Source organism: Daucus carota, chromosome 4, assembly GCF_001625215.2.
Source record: "Daucus carota subsp. sativus chromosome 4, DH1 v3.0, whole genome shotgun sequence".
NCBI classification, from domain to species: Eukaryota; Viridiplantae; Streptophyta; class Magnoliopsida; order Apiales; family Apiaceae; genus Daucus; species Daucus carota.
The window spans coordinates 27,862,099-27,883,508 of NC_030384.2; the positions used below are offsets into that span (position 1 = coordinate 27,862,099).

The window sequence follows — 21,410 nt, forward strand, 5'->3', positions numbered from 1 at the left end:
ATACAACATGCACATGTTTTTACATCAAGCATAATAACTGACAAGGCCAGGAGTTTACAGCTAAATATCAACTCCACCATCATTCCCAATCCCTCAGATTCTTCAATTTAAAATTACTAATAGAGTCACAAAACAGTCATATGCACCTAATACAGCATCTACAGATTGCCCCTTTGGCTCTTCATTGGGCAGCTATGTTATGCGTGTGTGTGCATGATTAGATTACTTTTGCACACTTCCCCAAAACAACATCTCAGCCAATCACATTCCAACACCTGTGATCTTGCAAATCTCTCATTTCACTAGTACTGTACTCCCTCCGTCCCTAAATACTTTTCCTGTTTGTACTTTTCACGTTTGCCAACACACACTTTTTATCGTTAATATCTTTCATTTCGTAGTAGCATTAAATATAAAAACTTCACCGTATTAAAGTACTCGTGAATACGAATCTAACAAGATCACTCATGACTATATTTAGTTTTATAGATTAGATGTAAATTAGTAATTTGTCTCATGTTATGAACAGTACCGACATTACAAATAGGAAAAGAAAAAAGATACGGAGGGAGTAATATTTCTAGTCCTGTAGATCTCTCACAATCAAGTACAAGTTGCTGACAAACTTGGATTCACTCTTCTTTCAGCTCACTTTATTTATACCACTCCTTGTCATAAAACTTTTTGTGCTCACTGTTTTTTTTCACACTTGAGGGCCTGAGTTCAATATGCAGCTCTGTGTTGTATTTTTCACTCAGTTGATCAATTAATATCAACATTATTTTCTCTGGCTCTCTCAACTGTTTTCTTGTTTTTTCCTTTCTGAATTCTGATTCTTGAATTTATGGCTTTTAGATCTGGTTTTTGCCATTTATGGTATTAAATTTTCACACCAAAGATCTGATTTTTCTGCATCTCCTTGAGTTTTGGAGAGTTAGGTCTTCTCTAGATTCCTCATCTCATGCTTCTGTCAAAAAAAATTATATAAATTTATTTTCATGTTATTCTCTTTGAATATATGACTGCTCACTGAAACCACCAGTTCTTGTGCAGTTTATCTGGTGCAATTAAGTGGCAAAACAAGTAAATTTAGAGTTTCAGTTCTGTCCAATTATATTCAAAATTTGTGTCCTGATCATAGAAAAATGAATCAAGGTCTAGACATTTTGTCAAGGCCTAATTCAAGCTGGCTCTTCGAAAGCAAGCCAACAAAATGGACCTTAGAAGAGAACAAGCAATTTGAGAATGCACTAGCTTTGTTTGATAAGGATACTCCAGATAGATGGTACAATATAGCTGCAATGATCCCGGGGAAAACGGTGAATGATGTGATGAAACAGTACAAAGAATTAGAAGAAGATGTTAGTGTAATTGAAGCTGGATTGATCCCAGTTCCAGGCTATGCAAGTGATAATTCTTTCGAACTTGAATGGATTAATAATCAAGGCTTCGAAGGGTTGAAACAATTTTATGTTCCAGGTGGAAAACGAAGCCCCTCGGATCGGCCTTGTGATCAAGAAAGGAAGAAAGGTTTGGCATGGACAGAGGAAGAACACAGGTATTTAGTTTATTTTATCATAGTTTTAATCCACTTTTTTAATTTACTTTGTTAATCATATTTTGCCTCAATTGAAAATTTAATCTCTACTTGTGCAGTTGTGAACATTTTAAAAGGCTGTCTATGCATGATTATTATATACTTTAAGACAGTGAATTTATATTCAGTTTGTTATATATAAGCAGAAGTGAAATGGTTTGCAGGAGATTTTTTTTATGTATTGTATAAGTAGATATATGCAGACTTTAGTAATTTGTTGGCGTAGAAATGTGGTTTAATGGAATGGTAAATACTGCAATGTTTCATGCTTATTTATGCTTATGTATAAGTGGTGAACTATGGTTGATTGTTCTGTTTTCATGAATGAATTCAGGCAATTTCTGAGGGGGCTTAAAAAGTATGGTAAAGGGGACTGGAGAAATATTTCGCGAAATTTTGTGACTTCCAGGACTCCAACACAAGTTGCTAGTCATGCTCAGAAGTATTTCATTAGACAACTCTCCGGAGGCAAAGATAAGAGAAGATCAAGCATTCATGATATCACAACCGTCAATCTTGCAGAAGCCAAATCCACATCACCGGACAACCCAAAACCTCCTTCAGCGAATAAATTTATAGCAGTCGAGCAGCAGCATCAACAAGATTCCAGTAACATTGGCATGGGAAAAGCATTACATGACTGGAACATCCAAAATCAAGGAGCAGTCATGGCTTTTGAAATGCCAAATAGAATGAAGACTGAAGCTTTTAGCGGAAACTCTACTTATGATACGCGAAAAAGCTTTCTACAAGGGCCTCAGTTTGGTTTATACAATTCAGTTTCTTGGACTCAACCCTGACAATGAAGACAACCCTTTCAGAACAGGGGAGTTCTTGTTTTAAGGATCAATCAGGAGTTAAGCTAATGTACAAGGAAGTTAACCCCTTTTAACCAGGGGAATTCTTGTTTCAAGGATCATCAGGAGTTAAGCTAATATATAAGGATTTGCTTTTACACATTGCAATCAATAGATCAGTGTCTCTCGGTGAGCCTCTTTTTTATTTTGCAAGAACATTGGTATGAGTCCATTTTATGCAGCTAGTATGCATGATTGATCTGAATTTGGCACTTTAAAATCTTCTGTAGTCTTTTATCATGCAGTGCAATTCGTACTTAATTCTAATAAATTATATATATAAAAAAAGATCGTGCTTTATGTGATGGTCGTATATTATATGTATTAAAAAAGTCGTGTTTGTTGTGATTGTCAAGTGTTCTTTTGATACCTGAGTCTTTGCAATTGATTCTACTTATTTTCTTATATATCTTGATTTGTTATGTGAAGTTCATACGGTCTAGTAATTACTTACGCTTACGAGTTATGAGGATTACTCTTAATTTATTTGAGAATTTTAAAGAAGAAGACAACCATATTGCAATCGAGTCGAGCTAAATTAAACCCGATGTGCTCGCGCTTGACTTAATAGTTTAGGCTGAGTTCGACCAAGTCGTAATATTTAAACTTAGAAACTCGATCCGACATAAGTTCGATAGGTTTGAACGTCGCTCGGGAAGCTCAAATTTCAAGTGCAGGATATATTTAAATGCTAAATTTTAAATTTATATATAACAGGAGTATATGATATTAAAGGTTCGATTATGCCAACTACGGAGCTCAAACTTGGCTCGATAAAATATTCGAACAGTTCGGACTCATGTCTCGACCGGACAGTTGAGCCAAATGCAAATATTTTACGGGCTGAATTCGAATAGCACGCTACCTGTTTAACTAAGTTACTCCCCCCACTGCACATAACACAGACTGGGGCAAAAAAATAATGGATTCAGCTCTTATGGCTATTGGCTACACATGATATTATTATAGTTCAGAACTTTTTAACTCCGTTAAAAGAAAATAATATCGCCTCCACAATCTTTAAGATGATTGGTCATATCATGAGATGGTCAGTACAATTTGCCGAGTCAGAATGCACTCTGTGGTGAATATGATAGCGTGGTTATGCTTGTTTGGCTCCCCATTTCGAGTACTGGAGTAGGAATGAAGCTCCAATTTAAGAAAGAGTTTTTTTAATATGTTATTACTATTCAGACATTTTTAAAAGTCGAGAGGCTTGATCGTCAACCAACTATTCGGTCCGGATCCAATTTTTTTTAAGAACCGGACTAAATTGAATTATGTTTCCAACTATTCGGTCTGATCCAGACTGAATAGACAAAATTTCCAAAAAATTAGAACCGAACCAAATCCAATTCATACAGTTCGATTTGATTTTTGAGTTCCGGCTCGATTTTGCTATCCGAGTCTCTAATATCGTCCTTGTTAGTATTTCCCAGTCGAATTCATTGTATAACATTTCACATACATTGTTTAATACTCGATCGACATCTCCGCACTCCTGAAATTTAAACCAAGATCTGTTTCACTGTATGAATCAGCAAAATGCTAAAAAATAAAAAGCAAGAATCTTTACCACACTTAATTTATTAGATGCTTTCAATTTGATGACCCTGGTCATATAGAAAGGTTAAAGTAAAGGGATCTTATCATCTAAAAGTATAATTTTCCATTGTATCTTTTTCTTAATGTTCTAAGATTCTGCTTTTCAATACAATAATTAGTTCACATAGTGATACTTGAATCTAACTATCAGTATTGTAAAAGTGGTGATCAGTTTTAATCGGTGAAAATACTGAATAAAAATTAATCGGAGATTAATCGGATGCTTAATTGAACAATCGAATATTTAATCAGTCCGATAAATTACGAAACATGAATTAACTAGTGATTTACTGCCGACTTTTAGAAAAAAGCTAACTGCTAGTATTGTTTATCTTTTGTTTACACTTCTCTATAATACTCCCTCCATCCCAAATTAGATGGCCCCGTTGACTTTGGGCACACAATTTAAGGTTCATTGACCGCATAGATACGTGACTTATTTATAAAATTTTATTTTTGCAAATAAAAATTAAAATATGAAATTTTCATTTATAAAAAAAAATAAAAAAAAAAATTCGGAAATAGATGGTCAATGCACCTAAAGTTACGTGCCCAAAGTCAACGGGGACATCTAGTTTGGGATGGAGGTAGTAGATTTATAAACTTCTTAAGTAAACCACAAGAATGTCCCTACTTTCTTTGTTTCTGTAATGTGAATATATGTGCAAGTTGCAGAGGAAGCACTTTGTCAACTTGGCCACTAAATTCTGGTGTCATATTCCCCGCAACTAAAACAAGAACCAGGCTCACTTTCTCTATCCTAAATTCCAGGTTTGAATTGTCCCAGATTCTGTTATCTTGCTAATAAACAAATTAATTGAAGCTCACATATAAATTAACTTAAATTTTAACTGTGTGCCAGACAATTTGGGTCCTCATGTCATAATTTAAAATAAACAAAATTCCAGCATACATAAATGATTTTAAATAAAATATGACACCCACTGATCCACTATAGAAAACATGGAAGTCAAAACATAATTTGGTTTAACTATATTATTATTGGGAAATTTGCAAAATTTTCAGTTTATTCAAACTTATTTTCAAAAATACAGTCAAAATTGTATATGAAGTTGCAATACCGGTTGAAAATACTTGATTTTCAGGTTACAACAATTTCAGATTACGTGTATTATACCATATTTTTTAAAGAAAATATTATGTTTGTGCACTCAAATACATTATGTGATTTTTGTCCAGCAATAACAGTATGACACCATCAAGACTCCATTCAAAGCAACTCAATGGGCCTTGAAACCAGTTGAGGCCCAGATACTAATGATCTGAATTTGAGTGCACTTGTTTGATTGTGCATGCATGACAGAATAACTCCTCACAATTTAAGGGGGGTAGAGAATGCACTAAATTTAGCTTCTGGAGGCTCTACTTTGTAGGTATGGATTGCTAAAAATATTGGTGGAGGTTACATTGTGATTTACAAAGCAATTCTGGTGCAAAAATCAAATTAATATATGATTGCATCTTCTAATGATATTGCACAAAACTAATGTTCTGAAAACAAAAATCTGTCTCACTGTTTGAGGGAAAGAAGGGGAATGATAGGAGTGTTTTCTTTTTGGTCAAAAATAAAGTGCCATCTTCTGGCAAAACAGACAAACAGATTCTTTTTTTGACAAACAGATTCTTTTAGTCAGCAAGAATCAAAGATGAAGGGTAATTAAAGGTAAAGACATGATTTTTTTAATGATGCATATCAAAGGTATCAACTCCACAAGTTATGCTAACTTATTAACTGCAACTACTAGAGAGGAAGCTCAATATATAGCTTAAATGATTCATCTTTGATACCTTTAATATGCAAGAATATACATTTCTTCATTACCCAACCTTAGAGCATATTTGATATTTTAAAAAGCATGAAATTTGGTATAGAATTTACGGTAAATAATAAATGTCTCACACTGTAAATTGATATAATTTTATATTATTATCACTTTATGATAAAATATAAATTTATAAAATTATTACTTTGCAGTGGACATGGTCTAAAGACTGATTTGTGGACCTGCTAGTTCCCGTGTGTTCATCTTTTTCATCATTCTATGTTTGTGAGTGTATGTCTATTATCAACTTCAAAGGTAACCGAATCAATTTAATAAAAAGTACAAATTTTATTCACGTTTCAAATTTTTAAACGACCTACTATTATTTTCTATATTTGAATTAGTTGATATATTCATTAAGAGCGTATGTCTATATTTTCTACTCTTATATATATCATGAATTATTGCATTGAAAAAGTAAGAATAAAGTTGAGTTTCAAAAAACTATAATAAATATAGAGATTTAATACATTGAGAAACAAGAATAAAGTAGAGTTTCAAAAAAATCACAATAAATATAGAGATAAATTTATGTCGAAAGAAGAGAGGGACATGTAATATGGGACATGGACTTGTAAATTGAGACAGAGGAGTTACTAAATTTTGATCGGTCTCATCATTTTACCCACTTTTCAACTAAATTTTATTTCTTTTACTATCTTTTTCCTAATCTCCATGAAAATCAAATCAGCTCACTAAATTTTTTTTTTTTTTGACGAAATGCGAAGAATTTAATAAATAACTGAAACCCAGCCGAGACAAACCCTCGAACTGTCAATTACAACCTGATTAAGAAACAAAAAACGAGCTAAACATATAGCCGCTTTGTTTTCAGATCGTTTAACAAGTAGAATATTTAAATTCTTTGAACCAAAAAGAATTACAATCAAATCTCGAACAATCTAACCTACATCAGTTGTGAACATAGTAGCATCACAATCGACCTTCACATAAGCAGCAGCATCTGTAGCCCAATGTTCAGAATTATCAGTTACATCCACTGATATTGGATCAAAAAATGACCCCAAAACATGAACAATATTATGTCGTGAAAGGTGAGCTCTTGCGATATTTACCACCATGCCATATTTGATACAAGCCATACGGATCACCCAAAATATCATGTAACACCTTCTTGAAAACGTTACCGAAACCCATAACAAGACACACAAAAACATCAAAACAAACACAAACATCCCAAAAAGATGGGCACAACCTTGATGACAAGGTACTCAACAAGAACTCACCCAAAAGGATTAGATCTTGGTTTTATTGAAAAAACTGATAAATATAAGAGAAGATGGAAGATGATTAATCAGAAAGAGGGATGAAGGATGAAGAGCGGAGAAGTGGCGGCTAGAATTTTGGAAGTCGACTCTCAAAACTGCAAACCCTTATTTTGAATGTAGCTCACTAAATTTAGTTTCTTTACTATTTTTGTTATACTCCCTCCGTCCCATTTTAGTTGTCACATTTCTATTTTTGTTGGTGACCAAATATTATAAGTCACTCTTTCATTATTTTAAAAAACTGAAAATTATTTGTCAAAAAAAAAAAAAAAAACTGAAAATTACATCTTAAAGTAGATTAAAAGTTATTTCCGATGACATATTTTTTTTTATTTTTTTAATTGATAAAATATTAATGAATTTCAGCCAAACTTTGATCAATTTGATCGGCATAAACCCAAAAGTGACAACTAAATGGGACAGGGGACTGGGAGTATAAAATATTGGAAGAAAATGTCGAATATACAGAGGTCAAGTCAGCTTGTTCGATTTTACTGACCGTCCTCCTTTTCATCTCGTAAACAAAATGCTTAAATTTCCAAACCTACTTAATTCCTTTCATCTTTAATGGCTCCACCACTCATATATCTTTTGACCAAACCCCATTTTCATCACTTGATATTCCACTATAACTTACAAACATTAATCCCTGCTGTTAGTTTATTCTTAACCTCTAATCAAGCTAATCCAGAACATGTATAAACTTGTAACTAATGAGATCACGCATGACATCTTAATGAGTTAACATTTATTCCACTTTCGGAAAGGAATATTTTTTTAGAACTCTATTTTATTTGTCATATTTTTCTTGATTTAAATGAGTCAAATGTTATAAATTATATATCAGAAGGGGTGAACCAAATATAGTACTTGTTATATACAATTTGATATCATCATTTTTATTTTGATGATCGAATAAATATATTAGATTGACGAATAAATGTGAAATTTGCACTTTCATTACTTGAAAAACACATAATAATATTTTTTTTGGATTTATAATTTCCTCTAATCAGTAATTTTCATCTATCATGGATCATTCTCTATTTTTCTTTATTTCTTTCCACCTACCTATTCTTTAATCATATCTTAATTCCTCAATAAATACCTCTAACTACTACATACACCAAATCTGCTGCCTTGTACACGCACATGCACCTTCTCTATTTCTAAACTCACTAATATTGAACACCATGAGTAAAAGAGTGAGCTTCAGTTATGACTCTATGGCTGAAGATCCAAATATCTTCAACAAAACTGTGGTAACAGCAAAATCACTACAACACAAGGGCCATAATCGGCGTTCCGAATGCGACGTTCAGTCTCCGGAAAGCATCTCCTCCACCACCCCTAGAGCATTTTTAGCCGAGAAGTTCCTGAAACGTGTGGGAGCAAAGGTGACAAGAGCTCTGAGTATTGTATCTGCAAAAAGTTCTTCACGGAGGGAGGTATCTTCGTCGAATTTGCTACGGTCGAGGTCTGTTGCGCTTGATTCTCAGAGGGCTGAAGCTGTTGAAGATTGCATTGAGTTCTTGAATTCTTCTTCTTCTTTGCATAAATCCAACTCCGCTTCTTGAGTTTCTTTGTTCGACTATATAAGAAAAGTTTGCTTCTGGGTTGTAAAAAGGGGCAGTACAGTTATGTAATAGTTCTTCAGTTTTCATGTTATCTTCTAGAGACTGAAACTTGCATTCATCTTAACACAAGTGTTGTTTGTTAACAGCTTCCAGTGTTCTATAATTAGCAAAAGATCCTTGCAAATGAATTCTCAAGGAGATTCTCACTGGGCTGTAATATTTTTTCTTCATAATATAAAGTCTAGTGATCAAAGGAGTGCCGGAAAGATTAGGTACAACACTTGGATAACTCGATTATTAAGAAAGTAGAAACTGTCTGAAAAATCAAAAAAATTTCGATGCTGGTTAACATAAGAATTCCCTGACTGATTGCTGGACTACATAGCAATGGTACATATGAAAACAGTAGCTCCAAACCTAATGTCCAGATGTGCTACAAAAGAAATCTCGTGTAGGGTGGAAGCCTATCTGCACTGTAATAGAGATGCAACAAAAATATGATCAGCTTCCAGCAACTGGTGATACAGTTGCAGGCTTTGCATCCTCGGCCTTCTCATGTTCCTTGTTGAGCATCTGGAGAAACAGTGTTCAGACTATTAGGTCTGATCATCATATCATGTACAAAATATCTTGTTCTTATAACAATATTGAAACGTATAAACTAAGATATATAAATGTGGATCTATATTATATCAAGTGTATTAGTGCCCAGATATCTTCACACAGACAGAGAAGACATTTAGAATTTAAGATTTATATAATCGATACAACATAGATATACAACTATTTCCTTAAAATGAAATATAACAGAATGAATCCATATATCAAGTTTGATAGGAATACTAAGGCAGGACGACCATATAGACATGGTGTCAAGTAACAAGTAACGATGGTGTCATAGATATAATGGACATATAAAATTGTAATAACTAAACAAAATACAAAAGCCATTTTTATCTTGGTCTCACTATACTTGCAAAACTGAATACCATAAGAATGACATGTTAAAAACACGAGAAATTGATAGTAATATTATCCTTATTTTTTAAATCATAAAAACCCAACTCTAGACGTAATAGGCCAGAAGGCAGCCATTCAAAAGTTATGTTATGACTAAAACTTTCAAGTTAAAAATAATAACATGAAGTTTTGTAAGCAACTGGCGTTCATTATAAGTTATAACCAATATAACAACAATTGTAAAACAATTAAACCAACAATCTAATTACTCAAATGTTGACCTCTTATAATTAATGTAGATAAAACAAAGAATTTAAACACATACATAAACAGATATATGCAAGTTGAGATGGTTGGCTTTGCTTAATAATCGTCATCACTCATGTTATGACATTTTAAAATTTGGTATTTGAATGTCATTATGTAGTAACTATGCTTCATTCAAACTTATTATTATAAAACTTATGATTTAATATCTGCAAATGCGTTCAATTATATTATTAAATCATGCATAGGAAGGACAAATAGATTAGTCATTTTAAAGGTTCTTGGCATCGAGACTCGACTTGGCGTCAAAATAACCATGACTCACAAGCACACAGACCTTCACCAAGACTTAAACTAGCCCTTCTACTACAACTACTACGAAGAGGATAAGGGTATCCACTAGACTAACCACCTTTCATATCCACAGTAAACAATACTGGGAAGGAGATATGCTTAATAGTATCTCCAAAATGAACTAGCAAGTAAATAAAAACATTCCATGGAAATATATTGGAGCACTAAATTTTTACCAATTATAACTAGTCACACAATTATAATTCTTTCAGACATAATCTAAAGAAGTTGTAAAAAGTAAGGTGACATGATGTGCTTAAACATAAGTAAATGTCTAAGAGAAAGAGCACCTTGTTATTGATCAAGTTGTGGAGCGCTATGACACTTCGAATCAAAGATGAAAGATATATAACCAGCATCTGGTCATTTGTTTTTACTGCATGAATAGATATTATCAACGACAATAGGTATCACTGTCAGTAAACTGATATGGTTTTAAGTACAACAGTCACTTTCATTTTTACATTTCCTGAGTAACTTGCATACCTGCAAATGCCTTGATTAAATCAGCTACATTTAAATTGGGAAGAAGGTTGAATACATCCTGCAATTTCACAAATACAAGTTTAATAAAAAAATTGGGGGAGAAGGGGGGAAGGTACCACTATTAACTCTGACTGCTAGACTTAAACAAGTATATACTCCCCCCTGATCTATAAGCATATCAATATTGTTTAGCAGATGCCATGCTTTGTTATTAAAAAAAGAGCAATTGTTGGAACATATTTAACCACAAAATTTCATTAGTTTGGTAAATAAAAATGAGTATAATTTATACGTAGTTTAATACAAGGCCCAAAAGTTTAGACTCCATTCATTCCAATTTTCTTGACGCAAATGAGTTTCTTCTTTGTTCCCAAAATATACAGCCTCATAATATCATAAGAGCATATATTTAGGTTGATAAAAAAGTAATAATCAATGTGTTTTAGTACATTAACAATGATACGTCATACAAGTGTGGTAATTTGTCTGAATTCACTAGGTTAACTTTTCTCAAATATTTTATAGTTCTACGTTGCAGCAAGAAAAATACCTATTCACACTACTTCAGGTAATGGTTTAGAATAACGAAAATCGCAAAAGCCTTCAAACTTCACTACTTTGAGATTAAAAAAGAGTTCTAAATTACACATAAAACTGTGATTTCATCTCTATACAGGTTTCAGAGAAATTGAAATGAAAATAAATACTCTATAAGTTTAAGCTCATCGCTTTGTTTTTTAAAAAAAAAGCTTTAAGAGCATCTGTGTCATTAATGTTTTAAGCCACAATTCTTCCTCTGTCTGCTGTCATTTTCTTAAACTTCTCTTTCAAAATTGGTTTCCTATTCTTCCCTCTTTTATTTTTGGCAAGGGAATGAGGGCATTACAGGGAAGCATTAATGAACTGTATATGTAAATGTAAATTTATAAATTACCTGTAAATGGTACAAAATCTCATGATTTAAGGGAAGCTTTTCATCAATAACAAGATCAAGATAATTTCGTATCTCTCGTAGCCGAGCATCCAGTCCCTTTAAGGCTGCAAGTTTTCCTGTAACCTGCACAGGACAGTTGTGTGACATCAACAGTCAAGCCACAGTAATAGAAAAAGAAAAGGGAACAAGTAAATGCTTTTGTTAGTATTTATGATTATTCATCATCCAGTTTTTTAACATATATATTGATATATTGATGTAAGAAGTTAAGTTTAATAGATGATCTAGATAAGCAAAAAAAAAAAACCTCTGTTGCAAGAGTGCTGATGGTTGTATCCTTCACATCTCTCAGCAGGTGCTCCACTCCTGATCACAGTTTACATGTCAAATGTGTTAGAGTTAAAAGGAGGCATTGAGAAGGTCTGATATGCAAAAAAAAAAAAAAAGTTTTCACCTCACTGCTTACCAATTTCCTCAACCTCATGAGCAGCAATTTCTGAAGGCACGTGAACAAAAACTTTCTGGCTTTTCTGAGTAGCATTCTGTGACCATAAACATGATTAGCCCAATTTAAGGCACCCGGAATATTTTATTATCTTATTAATTCTGCAACAATGATACTACCTCCTTAACCTCTTCAACAGCACAGTAAGCTTTAGTAGGTATTCCTAATTCCTTGGGTTGCACATCAATGATAACTAATACAGGATTTGGAACGTAACTGTAATAACAAGAACTTAGTAATTAAGAACTATACAACAGATTAAGGACAGAGCAGTAAAATAATTAGAAAGAGAATGAAAAAAGGATTTTTCAAAAGGAGGGAAATTAGAAGTGGTTCCAACTATAAAATGCTATCAAAATAGGACCAGCGCATAAAAGGCTATAGGTGAGGATGGATTAATCTAAAAGGCAGGTTTTACCTCCCCCCCTTCTCTCAGAAAAGTATAGTTACTCTGTAAGCATAATTTACTCCCAGATGCTTGTAAAATAATAATATAACTTATTACGAGTCCCTAAAGCTCTTCTGCTTGCAGCCAACAGAAGAATTTTTAACAACATATAATTGCAAATAACAAGCTCATATCCGCTATTCCAACAATATAGAACTTTGACCATTAAAGATTACATATCAAAGTTCTGACCAAAAAAATAAAGCTCTAGAAACACCTACAAATTTGAACATTTATGATTTATATAAACAATTACAGAGCTACTGAAACCACACAAAGTTTCATAGAAAATAATATAATGAAGATCAAAGTTATAATGTCATAAAAGTTTTTTTTATATAAATGATGTCCTCCTGGAACACTCCCCATTCCTTCAGTTCAAGACTTTCCAATTTCTGTACAAGACTGTTGTGCAACTTTTTCCAACAGAATTTCATATACAGCTGATATATACTAACCTATATAAAGTGTCTTTTATCTTTCTAAAACTTCTTACCTTCGCAGGCTAACTATTAAATATTATAGGAGCATTTGAGGATCATATACAATACACATAATTCTTACTCGTTAAATAAAGCGTGAACGTCCAAGTCATTTTCGCGCAGCTTAGGGCCTGTACTATACCACCCAATGACATGCTCCTTTGCTGTTATGATTTTCTAAAAGTTAGACAATGACATGGGTAACAAATACTTAAGAAAATGGAAACAATGCATATTTGAGCTACTAAGACAGGTTGTAGTACAAGCTACTAAGAAAGGGTGTGGTACCATTTATCCTCTTGAACATAGAAAACATTGCCTCGTGATAATTATGGTCAAGAAACCATATGCTTGGATCTTTATCATCCTCTTCAAAGGGCACTACAAAATTAAGATTAGAGCATTTAAAAAGGGAGCTAATAAGCAATTAGGTCACAACTTTTCACACTAAAGGAAGTAACAATCTAGGTCATTAGTAAAGGAAGAACCTCTTCCAGTCACTTAATACATGCATGAAGTGGTCCGTTCAAGCATAGAGTAATTTTTTGCTAACCCGGAATTTATGGAAGATGCCTTCAGTTAAATCAGATACTAGTTTTTAGCAAGCCCTACATTACTAGTTTTTGAAACTTTTTATAGTCATCCCTAAAGACTCAATCCATCATTAAGCAATGAAGTTTAATGTAAGCAGTATATTTGATTGCAGATAATCCACAACCTTCGCTGTAAACAAAAGGGCATGATGCGATTTCACAAAAATAAAGATAACACTGAACAATCTGTTAATCACATAGTAACAGCAACAACCAGCTTCGGCATCCAACAAGTTGGTAACCAATTTACTCTATATAATGAAAATGTATATTAATATATACATATGTGCTGTTCAGGTCGTAAACGGGTTAATTTAGTATCACAACAAAACCAACCCACAAACTACGGTTTCTTAAATTAGTCAAACCGGAACCCGAGAACTTCATTTTGATTTCGGTTCGGATTGGATTAAAATAAAGTTAATTATTGCCATTTGTGCGGTTGAACGCAACTCGTGGTCACTCCGTGCACTCTGCTCCAATTAAACTAATTCCCAACTGGTCATCTACAAATGCCATTCTATTTTAAGCCAAAGCCGATAAACCTAAAACCGAATTTCCACTTACCAAAAACACGAAAAAAACATTTAGGATTTTTAAAATTCAATAAAGATTATTAGAATTTTATGTTTTCTAGAATCCCACCATGATTTACGGGATTTTGAAGCATTGTGCTTAAATCTTATCAACTCTACATCAACTCTGCGACATTTTATCTAAAATCTGTTAGACTCCACACAAAATCAAAATCAGATACAATCCATTAAAATTCATAGATTATTACTAAAACATCCTAACTTATCGAAAAACCCTAACATCCTCGATAATCAGTCAAATCCACAACGAATCAAACAATTGAGTAGACAAACCGAAGAAAAGAGATCTGAGAGAGAGAGAGAGTATATACCAGCATAGCTATTGGTGACGTCGACAGTGCCTTTGAAAGAGCTGCCGAGAAGCACGCCGACGACGCGCTTACGAGTGTCTTTGGCGACGCGATTGTAATTGTCGACGATGCTGAGAAGTACGAGGGGGTGGACTATCACTTTCTCGATCGGTCGCGCAAGTATCTGCTGCGACTTTATCACATCCATTGCTTCGATTACTTTCTCTCTAGCGTTGCTATGCTATCTAAACAAGTCTGCTGATGGACTACAAATGTATCGTATTCTCGACTCTCGAGGACTTTCGAAAAATTGTTAAAAGTATTTCTTTGCACAGTTTTACGATGGCCAAGTGCTAACCAAAAACTGAAATGGATCCGAATAATTGAACCGAATTGAATAATTTTGATTTAGTTTTTTTATGAAAATTTTGGTTGATTAAGTTTTTGTTATTATCTAATTAATAATCTGATCCAGTTCGATTATTCAAAATATTAATTTGATCAAATTAAAATAAATAAATAATGATTTTATATTTTTAAATAACATATTTTGGAATTTTTTCCAACTTTTTTATTCTAGTTCTTTTGATGTTGTAATTTGGAAGTAGAACTCCAAAATTTGGAGTAACACAATAAGATATCAAAGAAATTGGATTAATACATATTCATTGTAGAATTAATTTCTAATTATATTTTCCATACATTATGTTTTCTACGGTGTCCAATCAATATTTACCACTTATGTTAAAGTGAGTGGCATTAGTATTATTGGGATGTACTTGTATATCTATTACTACAAGTTTTATTTTGAAATACGGATTTTGAATAATTGAAACCGAACTAATCGAATTATTTCAGATCGGTTCGGTTCAATTTGAGACACTATTTCAGTTAAGTTTGATTTACTAAAAAGATCATATTTTAATTTTTAATTATTTCAATTCGATTTGATTTTCACCAAAACCAACTAAATGCTCACCCCCAACTTATCGAAGGGCACTATTTTATTTAAAATCTCAGAGACCGTGTATAGTGCTAAGCATTCGATCAGTTTGGCCTAGAACCAGACCGACCCTAAAGAATCAAAAAATGAATTAACCTTTTTACCTGGACCGAACCGGACCGAAAGATGATAGCCGATTGATTTAGTAAAGTGTATAGAAGGGGCTTTCAACTGATGAAGGTTGTTAAGCACATCAGTTGAAACAGTCATAGAAGGGGCTTTCAACTGATGAATTATTACTAAACTCTAAAGAGAATATCACTAAATTCTCCTTATTTTACAAACTAAAACCCAACTGAATTATTACTAAACTCTAAAGAGAATATCACTAAATTCTCCTACAACCCCACCTTCTTCTCCAACCCAGCCTGCCTCCACCTTCACTTCCAACAACTTCATGCCGCCACCCCATCCATGTCCGCCGCCTCTCCATGTTCGCCTCCACCATATCTACAACCAACGAATCCCACCCACCTCCACCACCTCCACCTGCGGCATCTTCCATATTCTCTATAGAATTCAAAAGCCGATTGCAAGTTCTTGAATTTCTGGTTCAAAAACGGTATCTTCTCAGCAACACATGCGGAAATGTAGCCCATGCTCTGTAAATCTTGTAGCAATTCGGATTCTCTACTATCCATGACTATATAGAATTAAAAAGATATAGTGATGAGAAGAACTCGTATCAGGCGAAATATAGTATTCTGCTTCTATAATTTTATGTCTTATACTATTCTGCTACTATAATTCTCTGACTAACCTTTTTCGGTGAACTCGAGTTCCTCATCTGCCATGGATTTTAAGCTTGTAACTGAAGCTTGTAACTCGGTGAAAATGGACATTCAGATTCTTTCCATATGTATGCACGAAGACAAAATAAATTATCAAAATTAAAAATCTATCTAAACATGGAATGTATTATTGATTGAATATGTGGATATGTATATTACTAAACTGCCCTCTATAAATTAGATTTGATTGCCTTTTTAATAAATCACAATTAAAAACATGATTTTAAGATGAACGGTGATTAAGTGGGTTCCTCGGTTTTCTTGATAGGTTGGGTTTTCTTAGGATCTTTCTCCTATTTTATATATATAGGGGTGGTTTTCTGGTACAAACTTACAAACTTTATATAATTTGAGTTCAACATTTTTTTAACATATTTCGTTGAACATCGATTAAAATTGTGTAGGAGAAGTACATAAACTAATTTTTTAATGTAAGAACTAAGTTAAACGTATTATATAACTAATATTTATGTTTCCACACCCTACCCAAACCCTGGAGGTATAGTTTAAGCATCTTTATAGATATATTCAACACAATGATAATAAGTGTTCTACACCCGATATTGAACCCCAGTTATAAATGTGTTGAATGCACGATTTAATTATGCCTTATTTATAAAAAATTGTGATGTTTTTTGAAGAATTTTCAACATGGAAACTTTTTATAACTAAAGATTAACAAGATGGGAGAATAAAAAAAAGTTTGTAAATTTGTAACTTAAAAAAGTTTTTATTTGATTTTATTCCTATATATATATATATATATATATATATATATATATATATATATATATATATATATATATATATATATATGGAGTCCTACTCCAATAGAAACCAAATTAGCCTAAAAACTAAAAACCAGTTTCTGGACAATTTTTTATCACTATTTTTAACTACAGAAATCACTAATTTGTACATAACATATCACTAATTTATATATAGCATATCTCGCGAATATAAATATATATACACACACATATATGCAACGTATATTACCATCATCTTCACCCAAATCGTAATAATGGACCTCTTACCACCATTACCAGACGTTTCTATGACTTGCCACCATTGTCTATCATCACCAATAGTCACATACACTTTTCATCATAACTTACAAAACTAACGACTACTTACCATCATCATACAACTTCTCTTGTGGCTTTCTACCGCCAAGAACCTTCCTACGGATGAAATTGATCATCTATAATCATTATCAATAGTTTAGATAAGTAGATTTTCTCAATTTTGATAATAAAAATCGTTGTTTACAAACTGTATAAAAATAGTGATTAGTGCAGTATAAATTAGTGATACCCGTGGTCATAAATAGTGGTAGGGAAACTGGTTTCTAGTTTTTATTTTAAGAGTGGTTTCTATTTGATCATGAGCCTATATATATATATATATATATATTGTCACAAGATACATTCTCGTATGATGAATTATATCAAAATACAAGAGCCGCTACCAGGAGTTTCTTTCGTTCAAGAAAGTTTACCATCTAACTCTTGGACAGAGGTGACCGGGGACACTTAGATTATAAAATTTTAATGTTCGATAAGAAAACAACTAATAACGAAATTGGATTCGTTGGAATTCATATTGTAATTAGCATTTGCATAACAGGTCCCGCTATCATTCAATTTTCCGCTCGTGTACCCTGAAAAAATACAATACAAATAAAAGAACGTAATAAGTTCATACAGACAATAAAAGAATATAACTATCTAAAACGATAGAGGAAAAGAGTCAACGAACTCATAATTAAAAAGGAAAAAAATATGAAACAGATGACTAAATAAATGACTGGATCAATTATCCGATTGATAAATACTACGTGCAAAGCACTAGTCTGGTTCACAAGCGACTAACACTAAAGTCAAATTTCGTACTGTCTTTGTCAACAAATATTGATCAGTTGGTTCCAAATTAGTTATGCTTCAATAATTATTGATTATAAATAATCAACCGACATAAACTGGATTCTTCTGGCACTTCAACTGATTCAAAAACACTCTTGCAACCAGGCTTTAAACTTTATTTATCACAAAGGCCGAGGTCTGCCATTGTGATCTTGAACAGACTTTAGGATTCTTTAATATTCTAATTCTTTGTATTTGCCTTATACTCAAAACTTAATGATTCCTCGTATATCTTGCTTCAACGGTTGCACTGAAACCTTCCGAGTACTTAGACAACATCTTCATTGCTTTCACATTCTTGAATACTTCAATCTTTATTTTTCTCTAAGACATGAACATATTAATGAACTTCCTCCAGTGAACTTATTCCTTCAATACTATAGATGGCTTCTTAAACATTTGTCGCCGTACCTTCAGATTCCTATGCAGGCGCAATATTATTTACTTGCATGTTTTATTGTTGAGTTATCATAATTATGTGCCATATATGGTTGTCTTTACATTTAGACATACAAATCAAAAAAACAATCCTGGCCTTATTATATTACACACACACACACACAAAAATATGAATTTTATAATTTCACGCCGGCCCAGCCCATAATAGTCTAACCCATTATAAGCTTTTATCTCTTCCTTACCATATCCGCCCCTTTATAAGCTTTTATCTCTTCCTTGCCATATCCGCCCCTCTTTCCGAGAATCTCACCTCTTTCACGATCTAGCGATTTGGTAACTTCTACTATAAATCTTCAAGTAAGTCTTTTATAATTTGGTAGCATATTATCAATTAATCGTCAAGTAAAATTGTTTAATCATAGTTCTTGTGTATGTAGATCTTGATGATATCTTGTGTTATTCTGTGTTTACATATCTTGTTACCCAGTGTCATTGTGCTAGTAAATAATTGATATCATTTTGATATACATATATAGGCCAACATTCCAGGGAGGTACTCCTTATGTGGAGTTACATAGTACATCATTGTAAATCATCAATTTTATTATTAATTCTATTATAGAATACATAGAATACATATAAACGTGATTCTAATATAGAATACTATAATATATATCTATTTTAAGTAATTTAACACTTAAAATTTAATGAAAAAAGCATATTTTCGAAACTGATTCTAGAACAGAATAAATCTGGATGATTATTATTCTGTTATAGAATCATGTTGAGATATTGCATAATTTTAGATGATTTTTTGGGATAGAAAATTGCATAACTTTTTTTTTCTGTTTAATAATCAAAATTTGTAATTATATTCTATAAAAGATATAATAGAATATATATTATGTATATATTTATAATGGTGTGCTACGTAACTCCATATAAGAGGGTATGCTATGGAGTGCTACCCATATATATTATATGCAATTCAGTATACATACTTTTAAATTTATGTTGGAGATGTGAATTTATTTACTCATCACTTTCATTACAATCATTAAGAAGGATAATTTCTAATTACCGTCAAATGCCGGAAGTTTTGAGTTTGTATCATGTGTATGATTACACACATGCGGAGGTGGTCATGCGATTGTTAGTAGAATTTGGAAAGAATAATATAGGGCTGTTCACGAACCGAGCCGAGCCGAGTTTTGACCGAACCGAGCCGAGCTTTAATTTTTTTTCTGACTAGCCGAGCCGGGCCGAGCTTTTTTATCGAACAAAAATTGTGTTCAAGCTCGGCTCGTTAACTAACTAGCTGAACACGAGCTTGTTCGCGAACAAATACAAGCCGAGCCGAGTCGAATCGAGTCGAGCCGAGCCAGAAAAAAAATAAGGACAAACCGCTAGTTGACTCTTAAAATAGCTAACCAAATAATTTTAATTTTTTTAAACTTTGTTTATATCACTAAAATGTATATATGTTAACATCCATACGGTTGGATCGGTAAGAAATATTTTTTAAAATATTGAAACACTAAATTAGGATTAAACATTAGTTAGCGGTACTAGTTAACCTTCTACTTGACTGTTAAAATAGCAAACCATATAAAATTATTATTTTCCGAAATTTTGGTTACATCACTAAAATATATATATATATATATATATATATATATATATATATATATATATATATATATATATATATATATATATATATTAATTATATGTTGAATTCTGAGTTCAATAACATATATAAATTATAAAAAAAAACCCCGAAAATATTACATTTTTTCGAGCTTTAACGAGCCGAGCTCGAGCCGAGCTCGAGCCGAGCATACTAAAAGCTCGGCTCGAGCTCGTTTACTTAAGTAACAATTTTTCGTGTTCGAGCTCGTTAACTTAACGAGCCGAGCCGAACGAGCTCTTAACGAGCCGAGCTCGAGCTTGTTCGCGAACAGCTCGGTTCGTTAAACAGCCCTAGAATAATATGTCAAGGTTATCAGAGCATCTCAACAAGACTCCTAAATCATTTTTTAATAAAATATGTAGCTCCTACTACAATATATTAGTTATTTTTGTAAAAGCTTGTTGAAGTTTGATGTATTGTGACCGGTGGATTGTCAACGTCCACGATCTAGTCGCACAGTCGATTTAAGTGATACATAACACTATACAGCTCCTAAAAACATTTAAAACTAATCTTTTGGAGTTCTAGATAATTATAAATTGAGATGGATAAACTCTAAAAACCTAAACCTAGCCTATCTCAAAAACCTAGGAAATTATTATATAAAGGGTTCTACCCCTCATAAATAGAATTATTTTTTGGCTTGATCTTTCATGAGCATGAAAGTACATAGGCATCTCCTAAGGATCATCTTAGTTCCGGTACAAGAGAGTAGACATTAAAACTTGACACTCACTATTCACGATCATTGATCTTCAACTAATTTTCATCCGTAACAAAAGTGGAATGTGTGTCCCAATGACAACGATCCAAAAGTTAAAAGTGTCAATATTGAGCCCCTTGTGAGTGTATCAGTAAGGCGCACAAGTCCGAAATATTACAAAGAATAGTAATATAGCAAGGCATCAAAAGTTA

The 21,410-nt window shown here is 32.8% G+C and overlaps 3 protein-coding genes across 3 annotated transcripts; 2 read left to right on the forward strand and 1 right to left on the reverse strand.

Annotated features, from left to right (window-relative positions):
- The first annotated feature begins 634 nt into the window (after positions 1–634).
- On the forward strand, positions 635–2,666 carry LOC108216321 (transcription factor DIVARICATA). The gene is made up of 2 exons (XM_017389054.2): positions 635–1,558; positions 1,932–2,666. The coding sequence occupies exons 1-2, from the start codon at positions 1,146–1,148 to the stop codon at positions 2,395–2,397; spliced, it is 879 nt and encodes a 292-aa protein (XP_017244543.1). The 5' UTR covers positions 635–1,145; the 3' UTR covers positions 2,398–2,666.
- A 5,719-nt stretch (positions 2,667–8,385) lies between these two features.
- On the forward strand, positions 8,386–8,769 carry LOC108217120 (uncharacterized). Its single transcript, XM_017389969.1, has one exon. The coding sequence runs from the start codon at positions 8,386–8,388 to the stop codon at positions 8,767–8,769; it is 384 nt and encodes a 127-aa protein (XP_017245458.1).
- A 268-nt stretch (positions 8,770–9,037) lies between these two features.
- On the reverse strand, positions 9,038–15,017 carry LOC108215817 (26S proteasome non-ATPase regulatory subunit 7 homolog A). Its single transcript, XM_017388399.2, has 10 exons — positions 14,706–15,017; positions 13,494–13,586; positions 13,288–13,369; positions 12,395–12,491; positions 12,237–12,312; positions 12,078–12,136; positions 11,771–11,893; positions 10,837–10,894; positions 10,641–10,726; positions 9,038–9,342 (listed from the first exon to the last, which is right to left on the reverse strand). Exons 1-10 carry the CDS (start codon positions 14,890–14,892, stop codon positions 9,271–9,273), a joined length of 933 nt encoding a protein of 310 aa, XP_017243888.1. The 5' UTR covers positions 14,893–15,017; the 3' UTR covers positions 9,038–9,270.
- Positions 15,018–21,410: the final 6,393 nt, after the last annotated feature.